Source organism: Pyrus communis, chromosome 15, assembly GCF_041283825.1.
Source record: "Pyrus communis isolate YQ-2024b chromosome 15, ASM4128382v1, whole genome shotgun sequence".
In the NCBI taxonomy this organism is placed as follows: Eukaryota; Viridiplantae; Streptophyta; class Magnoliopsida; order Rosales; family Rosaceae; genus Pyrus; species Pyrus communis.
In genome coordinates, this window is record NC_142579.1 from 28072809 (window position 1) to 28088034 (window position 15226).

General features: G+C 37.5%; 2 protein-coding genes across 7 annotated transcripts; both read left to right on the forward strand.

Moving 5' to 3' along the window:
* The first annotated feature begins 690 nt into the window (after window positions 1-690).
* On the forward strand, window positions 691-7005 carry LOC137725089 (glutamate receptor 3.6-like). Its single transcript, XM_068463703.2, has 6 exons — window positions 691-1040; window positions 3973-5327; window positions 5421-5698; window positions 5791-5822; window positions 5988-6394; window positions 6574-7005. Exons 1-6 carry the CDS (start codon window positions 767-769, stop codon window positions 7003-7005), a joined length of 2778 nt encoding a protein of 925 aa, XP_068319804.2. The 5' UTR covers window positions 691-766.
* Window positions 7006-9312: 2307 nt separating this feature from the next.
* On the forward strand, window positions 9313-14133 carry LOC137734150 (glutamate receptor 3.6). Of its 6 annotated transcripts, XM_088685701.1 has the most exons (8): window positions 9345-9532; window positions 9682-9868; window positions 10296-10665; window positions 10791-12142; window positions 12227-12507; window positions 12679-12710; window positions 12823-13229; window positions 13368-14133. In XM_088685701.1, exons 3-8 carry the CDS (start codon window positions 10380-10382, stop codon window positions 13821-13823), a joined length of 2814 nt encoding a protein of 937 aa, XP_088541827.1. In that variant the 5' UTR covers window positions 9345-9532; window positions 9682-9868; window positions 10296-10379; the 3' UTR covers window positions 13824-14133. The 6 variants fall into 6 exon arrangements, with proteins under 6 accessions (XP_068329560.2, XP_068329550.2, XP_088541826.1 ...); XM_068473459.2 differs by lacking the exon at window positions 9682-9868 and having other exon boundaries at window positions 9313-9503; XM_068473449.2 differs by lacking the exon at window positions 9682-9868 and having other exon boundaries at window positions 9330-9532.
* The last annotated feature ends 1093 nt before the right edge of the window (window positions 14134-15226 follow it).

Below are 15226 nucleotides of genomic sequence, written 5' to 3' on the forward strand. Positions count from 1 at the left end.
ATAAAATGCACCCGCTTATTGAGTTTGGTTGCTTTTTATTGTTTAAGAATGTCAAAGTGTACATATCGTAACCATTTTTGTCGTCGTCGAAATACGCATTGTAGATTGAGAGTTACAATTTTCATACACAACTTCGAGCTATAGTTTTTCATATTCTAGATTTGTGTTCCGTATCAGCTACTTACATAGCAAAGTACATTTTCCCAAAAGCAAGATGATTTTTTGTTTGATCATGTCATAAATTTTTGTTTATTTGGTTCTGATACTTTTCTTCAAGACCGTGTACAGTGTACACTCAAATTTTCACACCAGCTGATGTCCCCGCGGACTTCAAGCTTATTGGATCGCTCATGTTTTCCAGTGATGTTTTGGTGCCTATATAATCCTTTGGTCATTCTGCACAACACACAGGCCATTTCTGGACTTAAAAATACGGAAGTTTCGTACTGTCCTTCTCGTGTAGCTCATTCGTACGTGTTTGGCTTGAGTGACGATACATAATGTAAGCTTTAATCATTATTCGTTATGCCCTTCAGATTGATCTTGTTCACGTTTGATTGATTTATTAGGTATTTTTGGACAACATGCATGCATGTGTTTTTGGAGCATGTTCTATTGTTCTTACTGTAATTTGGCTTTCTATACAACGTATAAACTACTCTATAACATGCAGAGAGGGGGATTCGAACTTGTGCACAAGGAGGGAGCAAGCATATTGTTCTAGCCAACTGGCCTTACTCGTTGATCCTCCTTTTGGAGCTCAAACATGAACATGAATCTAGCCTTGCTTCTATTATTTATGGTTTTCTACAAAGGCTCTTCTACTAGTGGACTTAATTCTACTAATGTCACTGCAAGACCTGATGTTGTGAACGTCGGCGCAATTTTCACTTTCGATTCTGTCATTGGAAAAATCGCAAAACTCGCAATAACCCTAGCAGTTGAAGATGTCAATTCCAATACAGAAATTCTCAATGGAACAAAGCTGGCACTTAAAATGCAGAACACCAAATCTAGTGACTTTCTAGGCATCATTGAAGGTACAAACTTGTTAACTTTCCCATGTTTTTCTCCTCTGCGCAAGTCATGTAATCGAATTGCTCAGTTTTCAGTGTTTTTTTTTTTTTTTTTTTTTTTAATGAAAACACTAAAACCTTGAAAATGAAAGGTGTGTGTTATCTACACACTCCTTGTTAATTTCTATCATTTGATCTTCTTTGATTCAGTCTATCCGATGACCGTAAATTAAGAGGGTATGTATGAAGTAAAAAGGGGCCCAAATGAAATAGTTATCAAACAGACCCAAAGATTTTATCTTTATTTTTTGGGAACTTTCATGAAAATGGGTTAGGCTAAGTTTATTTTAACAAAAAACTATGCTATAACTTTATTTAATGAAAAAGAATTGAATTTTAATGAAAACCCCTTAAATTTGAATGAAAATAACAAACAAAAAAAAAAGAAAAACCTTAAATTTTAATAAAAAGGATACAATTAAAAAAAGAAAAATGACTTACAGGACATGTACACTGTGTGACATCCCGCATCGCTCAGGGAAGTGATCCTTATATGTATATTCTCATCCCTACCTAGCACGAGGCCTTTTGGGAGCTCACTAGCTTCGGGTTCCATCTGAACTCCGAAGTTAAGCGAGTAGCACGCGAGAGCATTCCTAGGATGGGTGACCCATAGGGAAGTTCTCGTATGAGTTTCCAGAAACAAAGCCGTGAGGGCGTGGTCGGGGCCCAAAGCGGACAATATCGTGCTACGGTGGAGTTCGGCCTGGGAAGTGGTTCCGTCCAGGGCGGGATGTGACACACTGTTTATGAAACTGAACACTATTTATGAAACTGAACGGTACTATACTATTTATTGGTCCAATTTCATAAATAGAGCCTAGTTTTTGTCCACTTTTATAAATAGTGTCTAGTTCTTGGTCATGTTTCATAAATAGTGTATGGTTATTAGATCCAGTTTCATAAATAATGTATAGTAATTGGTACAGTTTTATAAATAGTGTCTCTTTCTTAATCCGGTTTCATAAATAGTGTCTAGTTATTAGTCCACTTTTATAAATAGTTCCTAATTCTTGGTTATGTTTCATAAATATTGTCTAGTTCTTACTATAGTTTCATAAATAGTGTATAATCCAGTTTCATAAATAGTTTTCACCTATTGGTTTAGTTTTAGAAATAATGCCTAATTTTTTGTTTTCGTTTCATAAATAGTGTCTACTTATTGGTCCAATTTCATAAATAGGGTACTTATTTTTCATGAATAATGTCTACTTATTGGTGAAGTTTTATAAATAGTGTTTAATTATTAGTTCAGTTTCATAAGGTTTGAAACTTAGACCATTTTTGGTTCTGTAAAAGAACTCATTGTGTCGAAAACGATGAACCCATAATGACTATTTAGACCAAATCCTTGAGAAGATTATGTTTTCAGTAATTATATTTAAAAAAATGTTTTCAATTACCAAATTAAAATTTTGTCATATTTTTAACATACCTACAATAATAAATGTAGCTCTCCATCCAAAGTTTGGTTGTCATCTTGGATAAATTTTTCCTTATGCCTATAACACAAATGGTATACCACGTGTTATTATGTAAGTGGTGGAAAATGTTATTTTTATGTTATTAATTTTTTAACATGAGAATCTCAAAACTTGTATAAAGTGTATCATCCTGTGTTCTGGGCACATTGAAAAGCTTATCGTCATCATAACTACTATTGGAAAACAACACCACAAAAATAAAACTGAAGAATGTAATTCAATTTGAAGTATTTTTCTTATTCTAAGCAAAAAAAAAATTAAAAAATCTATTGATGTAGCTGGCAATGGGAGAAAATGGTGGAAGAAAAAAAATGGAGTGTGGAAGGGAAGTGGGCTACGCACCTGAGCGCAAGTTGGGGGTTTTTTTTATTTTATTTTATTTTTATAATTATTCTTTTGTTCTTATTCTTAAATAAAGTTAGTAGGTGGTATTTTATTAAGAGTGATACTAGATCCATCCTATTGTTCTATTTTTTTCACCCCATTATAATCTCACCCATCATAAAAAAAAGAAAAAAAAAATTAAAATCCTATTTTTCCACACACTATTATTCCTAAAACAACCTTTATTACACCACCATCCCATCATTATCCTGCTTCCACCCCTAGTCTCTCTGGAACTTCCAGCAAAATGCGTTACATTGGCAACCCAAAACACCAAAATCCAATACCTTAATTAAACTTGTGAAAATCAAGAATTTTAATAGACTAAGATTACCTTCAACTCAACAACGCCCATAGAGAAATCAGTATCAGCAGACGTAAAGCATTCCATGATTCTTTAACATTAACAACTGACAGGTACACACTTGCCTCGAGAAAATCGGTCGACAAAGGTCCAAGTAAAAAAGAAGACGAGTAACCTTGCAGTTCTTCTTCTCAAATGCCATTTTCTCAATCTTGTTCCACAAGCTATGAATCTCTAGATTATGTATTACTGCAACAAATCATTTGCACTTGTAGCAACTATCAACCAATGATACCATTCAAAATCAATGGAAATTGAAATTTAAGCTCCAAATGAGAGACGTGACATGACGTGACGTGGCCGAGAGGAGAGGACAAGTCCTCTTGCCCTTCCTCCATCACAACTCTGTCGTGCTCCCCCTGATACTCCGTGCTTCCGGCCATGGCGGTCGGTGCAGAAGCTGAGAATAGAAATGAAACCGAAGATAGAGAAGAACGGAGGAGCGAGAAACGGGGACGTAGAGAGAGGGGGAAAGAAATGGGGTAGGGGTTGAATAGTCTTTTGATAAAATGATAAACATGTTAATAATACTTTAAAGATTTTTATTAGAACGTGGGTGAAAAAATAGGACAATGGGGGTGGGATTATCAGCACTCTTTATTAAAATATAAAGATTTGAAGTCATTTTCATTAGTTTTCTTTAATTTTTTGTGTTCCATCACAGCTTTGCAGTTCATGGAGAACGACACGGTGGCCATAATTGGCCCCCAATTCTCAGCAACAGCTCATGTAATATCACACATCGCCGATGAGCTACAAGTCCCTTTACTATCATTTGCAGCAACAGACCCCACTCTGTCTCCAAATCAGTTCCCGTTCTTGGTTCGAACGACGAGGAGTGACCTCTTTGAGATGGCTGCAGTAGCAGACCTTGTTGGCTACTATGAGTGGAGAGATGTCATAGCAATTTTTGTAAATGATGACTTTGGGCGGAATGCCATTGCTGCCTTGGGGGACAAGCTATCCGAAAAGCGCTGTAAAATTTCGTACAAGGTACCTCTGAGCCCCAAGGCAACCAAAGATGAAATCAGAAAGGCACTGATTAGTGTGTCTTCAATGGAGTCTAGGATTGTGATCCTGCACATTTATACTAGTTGGGGTTTACAAGTGCTCACCGAAGCGCAAAGCCAAATGATGATGTCGAGTCCATATGTGTGGATTGCTACAGATTGGTTTTCCACTATAATAGATTCAGATCCTTCCTTGCCTTTTACAGCAACAGATGACATTCAAGGGGTTCTCACATTGAAAATGTACACACCAGAATCGGAACTCAAAAAGAAGTTTAAATCGCGGTGGAGCAACTTGACTAGCGCAAGGAGGGTGAATGGCTCTTCTTTCGGCTTAAATACCTATGGTCTATATGCCTATGATTCTGTGTGGCTTCTTGCTCATGCCCTTGACTCGTTTTTCTCTCGTGGAGGAAATATTTCTTTTGCAAATGACTCAAATTTGCGCGAATTACAAGTAGGAAAGTTAAACCTTGATGCTTTGAACATGTTTAATGGTGGCAGCCAGCTGCTCCAAAGCATTTTAGAGGTTAATACAACTGGATTAACTGGGCAAATCAAGTTCAATCCAGATGGAAACTTGATTAATCCTGCATTCGAAGTGATCAATGTGATCGGCACAGGGACTAGGACTATTGGTTATTGGTCCAATTCTTCTGGCCTATCGCTTGATCCACCTGATAAGTCTCAAAGGAAGCTGCACTTTAATGGTTCCAGCACTGATACTCAACGATTATACAGCGTCATCTGGCCCGGACAAACAACTCAGAAGCCTCGCGGGTGGGTTTTCCCCGACAACGGAAGAAAGCTCAGGATTGGAGTCCCCAATCGAGTTAGCTACCGCGAGTTTGTAGGCGTAAAAGGCACTGAGTTCACTGGCTACTGCATTGACGTCTTTCAAGCCGCCTTAAACGAGCTGCCATATGGTGTCCCATTCAAGTTTATTGCTTTCGGGGATGGTAAAAAAAACCCTGAAAACAATGAACTTCTACACAGGATCCTAATTGGTGTAAGTATAAAATTTATGGCACATCAGAAAATTATTTGACTTTGCTTGACATCCGTATGATTATTAATTTTTCGGGTTTCAATCTTTATGCAGGAGTTTGATGGTGTGGTGGGAGATATTACAATCACCACTAGCAGAACAAAGGTGGTGGATTTCACACAGCCATATGTTGAGTCTGGTCTAGTTGTGGTTGCTCCAATTAGGAAGTTGAATTCTAGTGCTTGGGCATTTTTGAGGCCTTTTACTCCAATGATGTGGGGTGTCACAGGCATTTTCTTCCTAGTTGTGGGAGCAGTTGTTTGGCTTTTGGAGCGTCGGACTAACGAGGATTTTCGAGGCCGTCCGAGAGAACAATTTGTCACAATTATTTGGTAAGTTCTTCAATCCACATCTCCTAATGCAAAATTGAACTCTGTTAAATGTGTTAATATAATTCTCGTTCTGTTTTTTCGGGGCTTTGCAGGTTTAGCTTTTCAACTCTGTTCTTCTCCCAGAGTAAGTGAAATAAAGAGCGTTACGTTTTGTTAATTTTACCTCTATATCAACATAGGTGTAGTCGAGGTGGATAGAGCCGCGTGCTCCCCCTTCTGCATCTATGTTTGAACAAAAGAATTCTTACTTACAAACTGGCTGATCTTATTCCATGGTAACATTATGTAGAAGAAAAAACCGGCAGCACACTTGGTCGATTTGTGCTTATCATATGGCTATTTGTGGTTCTAATACTCAACTCAAGCTACATTGCTAGCCTGACATCAATCCTCACCGTCGAACAGCTTTCTTCACCTGTTAAAGGGATTGAAAGTCTGGCAACCGGCAATGATCGCATTGGTTTCCTAAAGAATTCATTCGCTGAAAACTACTTAACTGATGAGCTAAACATACACAAGTCAAGACTTGTGCCTCTTAACTCCCCAGAAGAATATGAGAAGGCCTTGAAAGATGGTCCTAATGCAGGCGGTGTTGCTGCAGTGATTGATGAGCGTGCATACATGGAGCTCTTCCTCTCCGTTCGATGTGGATATAGTATCGTAGGTCAAGAATTCACCAAAATGGGCTGGGGTTTTGTAAGTATCTCATATCCCTTCATATCATTCACAAAAGTACATGACATTTGTTTATTAGAAACATTTCTTAGCATTTCTCTAGTTTGATATGTTACGTTGTCATATATTAATATTCGATAGTAATAATTTACGTTGTCATATATTAATATTCGATAGTAATAATTGGTCCTTCGTTTTAGGCCTTTCCAAGGGACTCACCTCTTGCAATTGACATGTCAACCGCGGTGTTGAAACTTTCTGAGAAGGGAGATCTTCAAAAGATTCATGACAAATGGCTGATGAAAAGTGCTTGCAGTGCAGAAGGACCAAAGCAAGCTGTAGACCGCCTTCCGATGAGTAGCTTCTGGGGCCTCTTTCTGATGAGCGGCACAGCTTGCTTTCTTGCTCTTGTTCTTCATGTTCTTCACATGGCGCACCAGTACTACAAGCATTATGATTCCGACTGCGAGAGCTCACAAGCAAAACGCCTTCGATCCTTCGTTTCATTTGTAAATACAAGGGAAGAGGAAGTGAAAAGTAGAACCAAGAGGAGGAGGACTGAGAAGGCTTCAAACAAAGTAGTGCATGATCAAGATTGTAGTTGCATTGATGGTTTGGATGAAAGTGTTTAATTAAACGTTAACTTTTTTTTTCTAGGATAGTGCTATTCTCACCTTCATTTTTACCTCTCACACACCATTGTCAATTTTTGGTTATTGATCTTCTTTAATTCATTTGATCCAACGGCCAAGAATTTAAGAGGTGTGTGAGAAGTAAAAATTGGTGTGTGAATAGCATTATCCTTTCGCTAAGCCAAAAGCCTAATCATTAGAAACTTAAGTTAGTACTATAATTAGTATAAAATTAAATCACTTGATGTAAGTTTAACTCAAACAAACACTTATGTCATTGACAGGTGGTTGTTGTATGAGTGTTTGTGGGAAGATGTCATAAGTTCAAATCTCGTAAATAACAACCATTTGTTGAAAAGATTTATAATTAAAATTTCGTACTTAAGACTCCTCACCATTATGAAAAGGAATACCAATTAACTCTATATATAGTACGGTGTGACAAATTCAAATTTTTTATTAAAATGGAAAATTGTAGACACAAAACTTGGACTATTATGCAAGTACCACCCAAGCTGAAAACCGTTCCAGTGCCTCATGTTTTGTGAAGTCTAGTCAAACGTACCATTTGTAATGCAATGTGAGCCGTTTGTCAATGCTATTTTTGCCACTTAAAGATTATTAAATGACTTAAGGTAGGAATTTAGTTGACTAAAACTTAAAAGCTCGTGAGATACATACTCCGGTTTCTCAAAGACAACTTGTAGTCAACAGAATTCTTACCCCAAGTCGTCTAGAGATTTTAGAGTGGCACACTCGATGAGTTTTGGAAATTCTGACGAAGATATTTAGAGGTGGTACGTCCACATTGGTCTGAATGATAAATTGGTGTGCAGAGTTCTCTTGTTTAAAAAAGAATCTTGAGCATGTGTGCTAAATCATTTTGGTGAAAGCAGCCAACTCAACTCAGTGTCCAGTATGGACCACATGGTCCATATAATATGGTTCACAAGTGGCTATGGCTTCCAGGGGACCATCTTATAACCTGGAATCCAGGTTAAGCCAATTAATTGGAGTCCAGATCCTGATCAGATTCTCTTTGTGAGGATTCCGGAAATTCGTGAATCGTGTCAATTCATCGTATATTCTGCGGTCAAAAATTATTTTAAATATTTTTATGTAAAAATAAACAGAAACAGTATTTGACAAAAACTGACTGCAGAATGTATGATGAACGGATACGATTCACGGATCCTCAAAATCCTGTCAAAAAGATCTGAAGAGGATCTTGTTGGAATTAACTGAACAACTACTGTTTCTGATTGAGACCCGAGAGTCAAAAATGGACCACATTCTTTTTCTTGTCTGTGTATAAGCAGCAATAGGAGAAGCATATGAGAAGGTGGAAGCAGGCCCGGCCCAGGCGCAGTGCAGGCAGGGTGACCATCCGGGGCCAAAAAAAATTGAGGCACCAAAATTATTAGGGTGATATATTTATATATGTTTTTATAAGAGTACAAATTTATAAAATTTGGTTTAGTGACAAAGAAATTTACCTAGAACTGGTGGTTTTGTTGTTTAAAATGAATGATGACATCTTAGGTTCAAAACACCAAGTGTGCTTATTTACATTCCTATTTTTACAAATTTCTTTTCATAATAGTATAAATTTATAAAATTTGGCTAAATGATCAAGAAGTTTAATTAGAAGCAATGGTTTTTGTTATTTAAAATTAACGAGAGGTCATAAGTTCGAAATGCTATGTGCATGTTTATTTTCTTCAATTTTTACAAATTTTTGTTTGGTTGTCAATTTATTTACTAGCTAGGAGCTATGTGAGTTGCTATTTTTAAATATCCATTCCAATTCAAGTCTAATCTTTAGTAAAGAATAATGCATATACTAAACTTTTAGACCAAATTTGCAAATAATATTACGTGTCATCAAAATGTTTAATTTAGTGTTCATTCATTACTTATACATATCCTTAAAGATTCAAAAACATTAATATTTTTTTAGTCTTATATTGACGAGGTTAGTAAATAAGAAAAAAATAACTCATGATTTATACAAAAACACTTTAAAAGTTCAGATGAAAAACAAAACTTATAATTCATCTACTTGTAAGCAAGCCCAAAGTTTTTTAGCTTCCTTCTCTTGATACAAAATAAATTAATTATTCCATGTTTCTAAATTATTGAGTTTGAAGTGTTTTTTTAAATATAATTTTATTGATATTTTACGTATGAAAATAAATATTTTTTTATATGAAATGAGGACACATTTTTTTATATCGGATCTGAAAACTCTCTGGACCAGCCCGTGCGAGAAGAAAAACAAAGACAGAAGGTAAGACACGTCAATTACGTCATTTTCGTGGGTTGTGATCACTTGGTGCAAAAATATCCTAAACGGAAGCAGAAGTCCTGCAACAATTATACACCTCCCGACTTTACATGGTGAGAAAAAGGGGGAAATTGCTCCACAAACACCATTTTGTTTGCCACTGAGAATTCCGAGATCGTCATCCTCATGTCATGGAGCAACATCTCATCAGGTCCAACAAAGTCCCTTGCTTTCTGCCTGGTATTGATTTCCGACCCACATTTAGAAGCATGCGAATTATATGCTCCCAACAATACATGAGAACTTTCTACTTATGTGTGACAATTTATGCATAAAGTTCCAAACTTTATTAATCTTTTTGCATTTTGTATGCCTTTCATGTTCTTTAGATAGAAAGTTAGAAGCCCAGTTGGCCAATTCTAGTTGTTCTTGGAGAGGAAATTTCGACGCAACGGGATTTCGTTGTGGCGGAATTAAGTTTTCCTGAGAAGGGTTTCCGGGTTTTAGTCCAGTTCTTTGGATTAAGTCGGTACATGCTGGGTTAGTTGTCTTTTCATCTCGAATCGACATTCTGAGGTTTATTTTCCTTCTTTCACTGTTTTTTTTTTTGACTTTTTAAATTCCCTTTCACTGTTGAATCGAATGTTGCTAAAATATGTATCTTCATGTTTTCGCACAAATAAAAATTCTCTTTTTAGAGAGCTCTTGCTTTTCCCTCAAAGTAAGCACTTTCCTCACAAGCTGCTTTTTCACCTTAATTTCATCTATTTGTTGGTAATTAAGCATTTCTACTTAATACTCATCAACTAGCTATTGTGTTTCATGATTAGATCTACTTATTAATGAGAATTTCTGCTTCTTAAACCCTGTTTTATCCACTTCTTTTGGAGCTTATGCTGTTGAGCTTAAATCTGCAGATTCTTTCAATACCAATATTTTATTCATGTTATTGGATGAATTTTTGAGTTTCTTGTTTATTTTCGATGTTTTCTTGATTATGTAGTATTCATGAACTCCAGTTGATTGTATCACTTTCTGGGAGGTTGGTTTGCTTCCTTGGCAAAGAAAGGTGAAAATTTTAGGGTTCATGGTTGAACAGTTAACCATGAGTATAGTTTGGCTCCAGGTGTTGATGATTTTCTGTAATGGGTTGGCCTCAAATGGTGCCAGCACTACCAATGTCTTCACTAGACCAGATGTTGTAAATGTCGGGGCAATTTTCTCTTTCGACACCATTATTGGCAAAGTTGCCAAAGTGGCAATAGAAGCCGCAGTCGAAGATGTGAATTCTGATCCATCTGTTCTTGGTGGCACCAAGATGATTGTTACAAAGCAGGACTCAAATTACAGTGGACTTCTGGGCATTATTGAAGGTACGTCTTGCGAATTCGTTCAAAGTTTTAAACTCTTCTGTTACATTTTATTATATAGGTAGTAGGGTCACTGATTCATTGATAAGTTAATTAACTATGGTTCTGTATTTTATGATTGTCTGCAGCCTTACGGTTTATGGAGAAAGACACAATAGCGATAATTGGACCGCAGAATGCTGTCACTGCTCATGTAATATCTCATATTGCAAATGAGCTCCAAGTTCCTCTAGTATCATTTTCAGTAACAGACCCCACCCTGTCAGCACTCCAGTTTCCATTCTTTGTTAGAAGTACCCAAAATGACCTTTATCAGATGGCTGCGATAGCAGAAATGGTTGATTACTACGGATGGAGAGAGGTTATTGCACTCTATGTTGACGATGACCATGGGAGAAATGGGATTACTGCATTAGCGAATGCGCTTGCTGAGAAACGATGTAAGATATCATACAAGGCGCCATTGGTCCTTGATTCTAATCGGGATAACATCACTGATGTTCTGGTTAAAGTGGCTTTAACAGAGTCTCGGATTATTGTTCTTCATGCTTATGGCAGTTGGGGTCCTCTGGTGTTCGATGTGGCCAAGTATCTTGGCATGATGGGAACTGGATATGTCTGGATAGCTACTAGTTGGCTTTCTACTTTAATAGATACTGCCTCTCCCCTCCCTTCAGGTATGATGGATGATATGCAGGGAGTTCTAACGCTGCGCATGTACACGCCGGAAACAGAACTGAAAAGAAAATTTGTTTCAAGGTGGAGCAACTTGACTAGTGGACAGACATCTAAAGGCCCAATTGGGTTGAATGCTTATGGTCTTTATGCCTACGATACTGTGTGGTTGCTTGCTCATGCAATCAATGCCTTTTTTGATCAAGGGGGAAATCTTTCATTCTCAAATGATTCACGGTTGACTCAGCTTCGCGGAGGGGATCTGAATCTTGATGCTATGAGCATCTTTAATGGAGGCAATCTGTTAATGAAAAACATTTTGCAGGTTAATATGACTGGTGTATCTGGCCCGATGAAGTTTACTCCAAAAAAGGACCTCATTCATCCTGCATTTGAGATCATAAATGTGATTGGAACAGGGATTAGGACGATTGGTTATTGGTCCAATTTTTCGGGATTATCAGTTGTGCGTCCAGAAACACTTTACACAAAGCCACCAAATCATTCCAATTCAAGTGATAAACTGTACAGTGTAATTTGGCCTGGACAAACAACACAGAAGCCTCGTGGTTGGGTGTTTCCAAACAACGGAAGGCACTTGAGGATTGGAGTCCCAAAACGTGTTAGTTTTCGTGAATTTGTTTCATACACAGAAGGCAATGACATGTTCACAGGATACTCCATTGATGTTTTTACTGCTGCGTTGAACTTGTTGCCCTATGCTGTTCCATACAAACTGATTCCCTTTGGTGATGGCCATAAGAATCCAAGCGTCACTGAGCTTGTGCACAAAATCCAAACGGGTGTGAGTATCATTGTATACAGAATATTTCTTAAAACTTAGGAGGTGAATGTTTTTTCTGATTGCCCTGTTTCTTGTTTTATATAGGAATACGATGGAGCAATAGGTGACATTGCAATCATCACCAACCGAACAAGGATGGCGGATTTTACCCAGCCATATATCGAATCTGGGCTAGTAGTAGTTGCACCTGTTAAACCAACATTGAATTCAAATCCTTGGGCTTTCCTGAGGCCATTCAATCCCATGATGTGGGGTGTAACGGCCGCCTTCTTTCTCATTGTTGGAACAGCTGTTTGGATTTTAGAGCACAGGCATAATGATGATTTTCGGGGGGCTCCTAAAAAACAATTTGTCACTATTCTGTGGTGAGTAGCTAAGAACCATATCATGTGATCGCATTCTACATTGGCAAACCTTATAATTTTTTGTTTTGTTTAAAGACATTTGGTGTTCATTTCTCATCATTTATGTTAGGAGTTTTATCTTGATGTATTATAAATCCAAATTCACTTACAATTTGTGATTTCCTTCTGCAGGTTTAGCTTTTCGACTTGGTTCTTTGCGCACAGTGAGTAAATTCAAACTAATTCCATAGATTTTTAGCAACCATGGGTTAATAGCAGCTTCGGCTTGTGCTAATCTACTCGTATTGTTCTTTTTTGGGTTGGGATCTTGTGCAGGAGAAAATACAGTCAGCACCCTCGGTCGCTTAGTGCTAATAGTATGGCTGTTCGTTGTTCTTATAATCAACTCAAGCTACACTGCAAGTTTGACCTCAATCCTTACAGTGCAACAGCTTTCTTCCTCCATCAAAGGCATTCACGCTTTGCTTTCAAGCAACGCTCCCATTGGCTACCAGCAAGGTTCATTTGCCCGGAATTATCTAGTTGACGAACTCAACGTTGATGAGTCCAGACTCGTTCCTCTTATCATGCCAGACGACTATGCCAAAGCCTTGAAAGCTGGTCCCCATAAAGGTGGTGTTGCTGCAGTGATTGACGAGCGTGCTTACATAGAAGTTTTCCTCTCGAGCAGATGTGATTTCAGTGTTGTAGGTCAAGAATTCACCAAAACCGGTTGGGGATTTGTAAGTTATCTTTTATTCATAGAGTCTGACATGTTACGTTATCAAATTTTCAATCTATACCACATATTCAAACATAAATTTGTTGAACAATCATACAGATTACGATCTGACAACAATTTGTTGCTCATTTCTATTCAGGCTTTTGCAAGGGACTCGCCTTTAGCAGTGGACCTGTCTACTGCACTTTTGAAGCTGTCGGAGAACGGGGATCTACAAAGGATCCATGATAAATGGCTTATGAGAACTCCTTGTGCCTCACAAGGCGCAAAGCTGCAAGTCGATAGGCTTCAACTCAGAAGCTTCTGGGGACTCTTTGTTATCTGTGGTGCAGCTTGCTTCCTTGCACTCGCTATATATTTCTGCATGATGCTGCACCAGTTCAGCAAGCACAACACTGAGGAACTGGTCTCTACTGGTAGCTCCAGGTCCACACGCGTTCAAACGTTTCTCACATTTGTTGATGAGAAGGAAGAGGAAGTGAAAAGCCGGTCGAAAAGAAGACAAATGGAGAGGACTTCAAATAGAAGCGCAAGCGAAGATGAATCGATGTATAACTCCAAAAGAAGACACCTTGATCAATCATCGTCAGTGTGAGTTATGATGATAGTAAATAGTAATCATGCCTGATCAGAACCATCCAACTCCAAGTGGAACTTCAGAGGGACTGTTCTGATACGAATGAGTTTTTTATACACTCGATATTGAGAGGGAGAAATCGAGCGTAGGAGCTCAGGTCCATGCGGTGAATGCTCTTAACGAGCTTAACTACAATTCCATTGCTATACTGAGAAGCATGTATACATAAGTCGTGTGGTTATATATTTTTCATGCTACATTATTCTTACGGTAATGTTTGGGCAAAGCTCTTTGGCAAAATTAGTAGAGTATACAAATTTGTGCACAATGACATGAAATCTACCTTTTGTATTTTTAGTTGGTCTTTTTAGCCAAAATAGTCTTTTAAGATTGACATAACTCTTTACATTGGTTCCTAAGATTTGAAATTGATAGAAATGGTCTTTAAGTTTATCCACCATCAATCATTTTGATCATTTCGTAAAACATCTCCATTAAATAAGGATGAAATGACGAAAATACCTTCAATTTTTGTCAAATCATTTTGACCCATTGTTTATTAAATTGAGGTATTTTTGTCATGTTGGTTATTTAACAAAAAATTTCATGAAATAATCAAAATGATTGATGGTGAACAAACTCACATACCACTTCTATTGATTCCAAATCTCAATAACCAATTTTATTGATTTCAAATCTAAAGGTCCAAAATGAAAATTTATACTAATCTCATAAACCATTTTAGCTAAAAAGCCTTTTGAGTTTATACAAATATGAATTTCTCCGACGCCAATCACAATTTGTCTTGTGAGCATAAATATTTTTATTCATATACAGACTGTAATCAACATGAATGTAAGAATTCCTCGTAAGGGAAGAGGCCAAACAATGTCATTTCCTATTTCATTGAAGTTTAACAAGCAAAACTCTGACCAAATTCAAAGTTTGTAATGTAGCCATTACTTACTCATCTACGTTTTATAATATAACAGTCCAGATTGTGACACATGGCTAACAGTAACATTTCTGAATTTTTTTTTATTGCCAAGAAACATGGATAGTTGATCGGAAAATCAAATAGTCCAGATTGTGCCACGTCATCTACTCGTTGGAGGAGATTTCATTTTATCGTTGGAAATCCAACGGTCTAGAAAAATAGCCATTGAAAATCCAACAGCCGGAAAGCAACCATGTTGCCCAAACCCATTGGAAACAGCGTGTGGGCCCCATCGTATGCAACCTTGTTGGAGACACGTCCCTAGTTGCGCACAAAAAAAAATTATAATGTGGTTGACATCAACCTTACACATTTACTCAGGCGTTAGGACCGTGACTTTTTGCCTGATTGAGCCATTATGCTCGCCTGTAGCCGAATTGCCTGGACTGATGTGAAAGGTTTTCGGAAGGGGGGAGCAGATTGG

What these genes read in the sequence shown, in the direction of transcription:
- LOC137725089 (XM_068463703.2), top strand. Translation starts at nt 767, where the DNA reads ATGAACATGAATCTAGCCTTGCTTCTATTATTTATGGTTTTCTACAAA. An exon ending in CTTTCTAGGCATCATTGAAG is followed by an intron (nt 1,041 to 3,972) that starts GTACAAACTTGT and finishes GTTCCATCACAG; the next exon opens with CTTTGCAGTTCATGGAGAAC. An exon ending in AACTCTGTTCTTCTCCCAGA is followed by an intron (nt 5,823 to 5,987) that starts GTAAGTGAAATA and finishes AACATTATGTAG; the next exon opens with AAGAAAAAACCGGCAGCACA.
- LOC137734150 (XM_088685700.1), top strand. Translation starts at nt 9,479, where the DNA reads ATGTCATGGAGCAACATCTCATCAGGTCCAACAAAGTCCCTTGCTTTC. An exon ending in TGCACAAAATCCAAACGGGT is followed by an intron (nt 12,143 to 12,226) that starts GTGAGTATCATT and finishes TGTTTTATATAG; the next exon opens with GAATACGATGGAGCAATAGG. An exon ending in CAATTTGTCACTATTCTGTG is followed by an intron (nt 12,508 to 12,678) that starts GTGAGTAGCTAA and finishes TTCCTTCTGCAG; the next exon opens with GTTTAGCTTTTCGACTTGGT.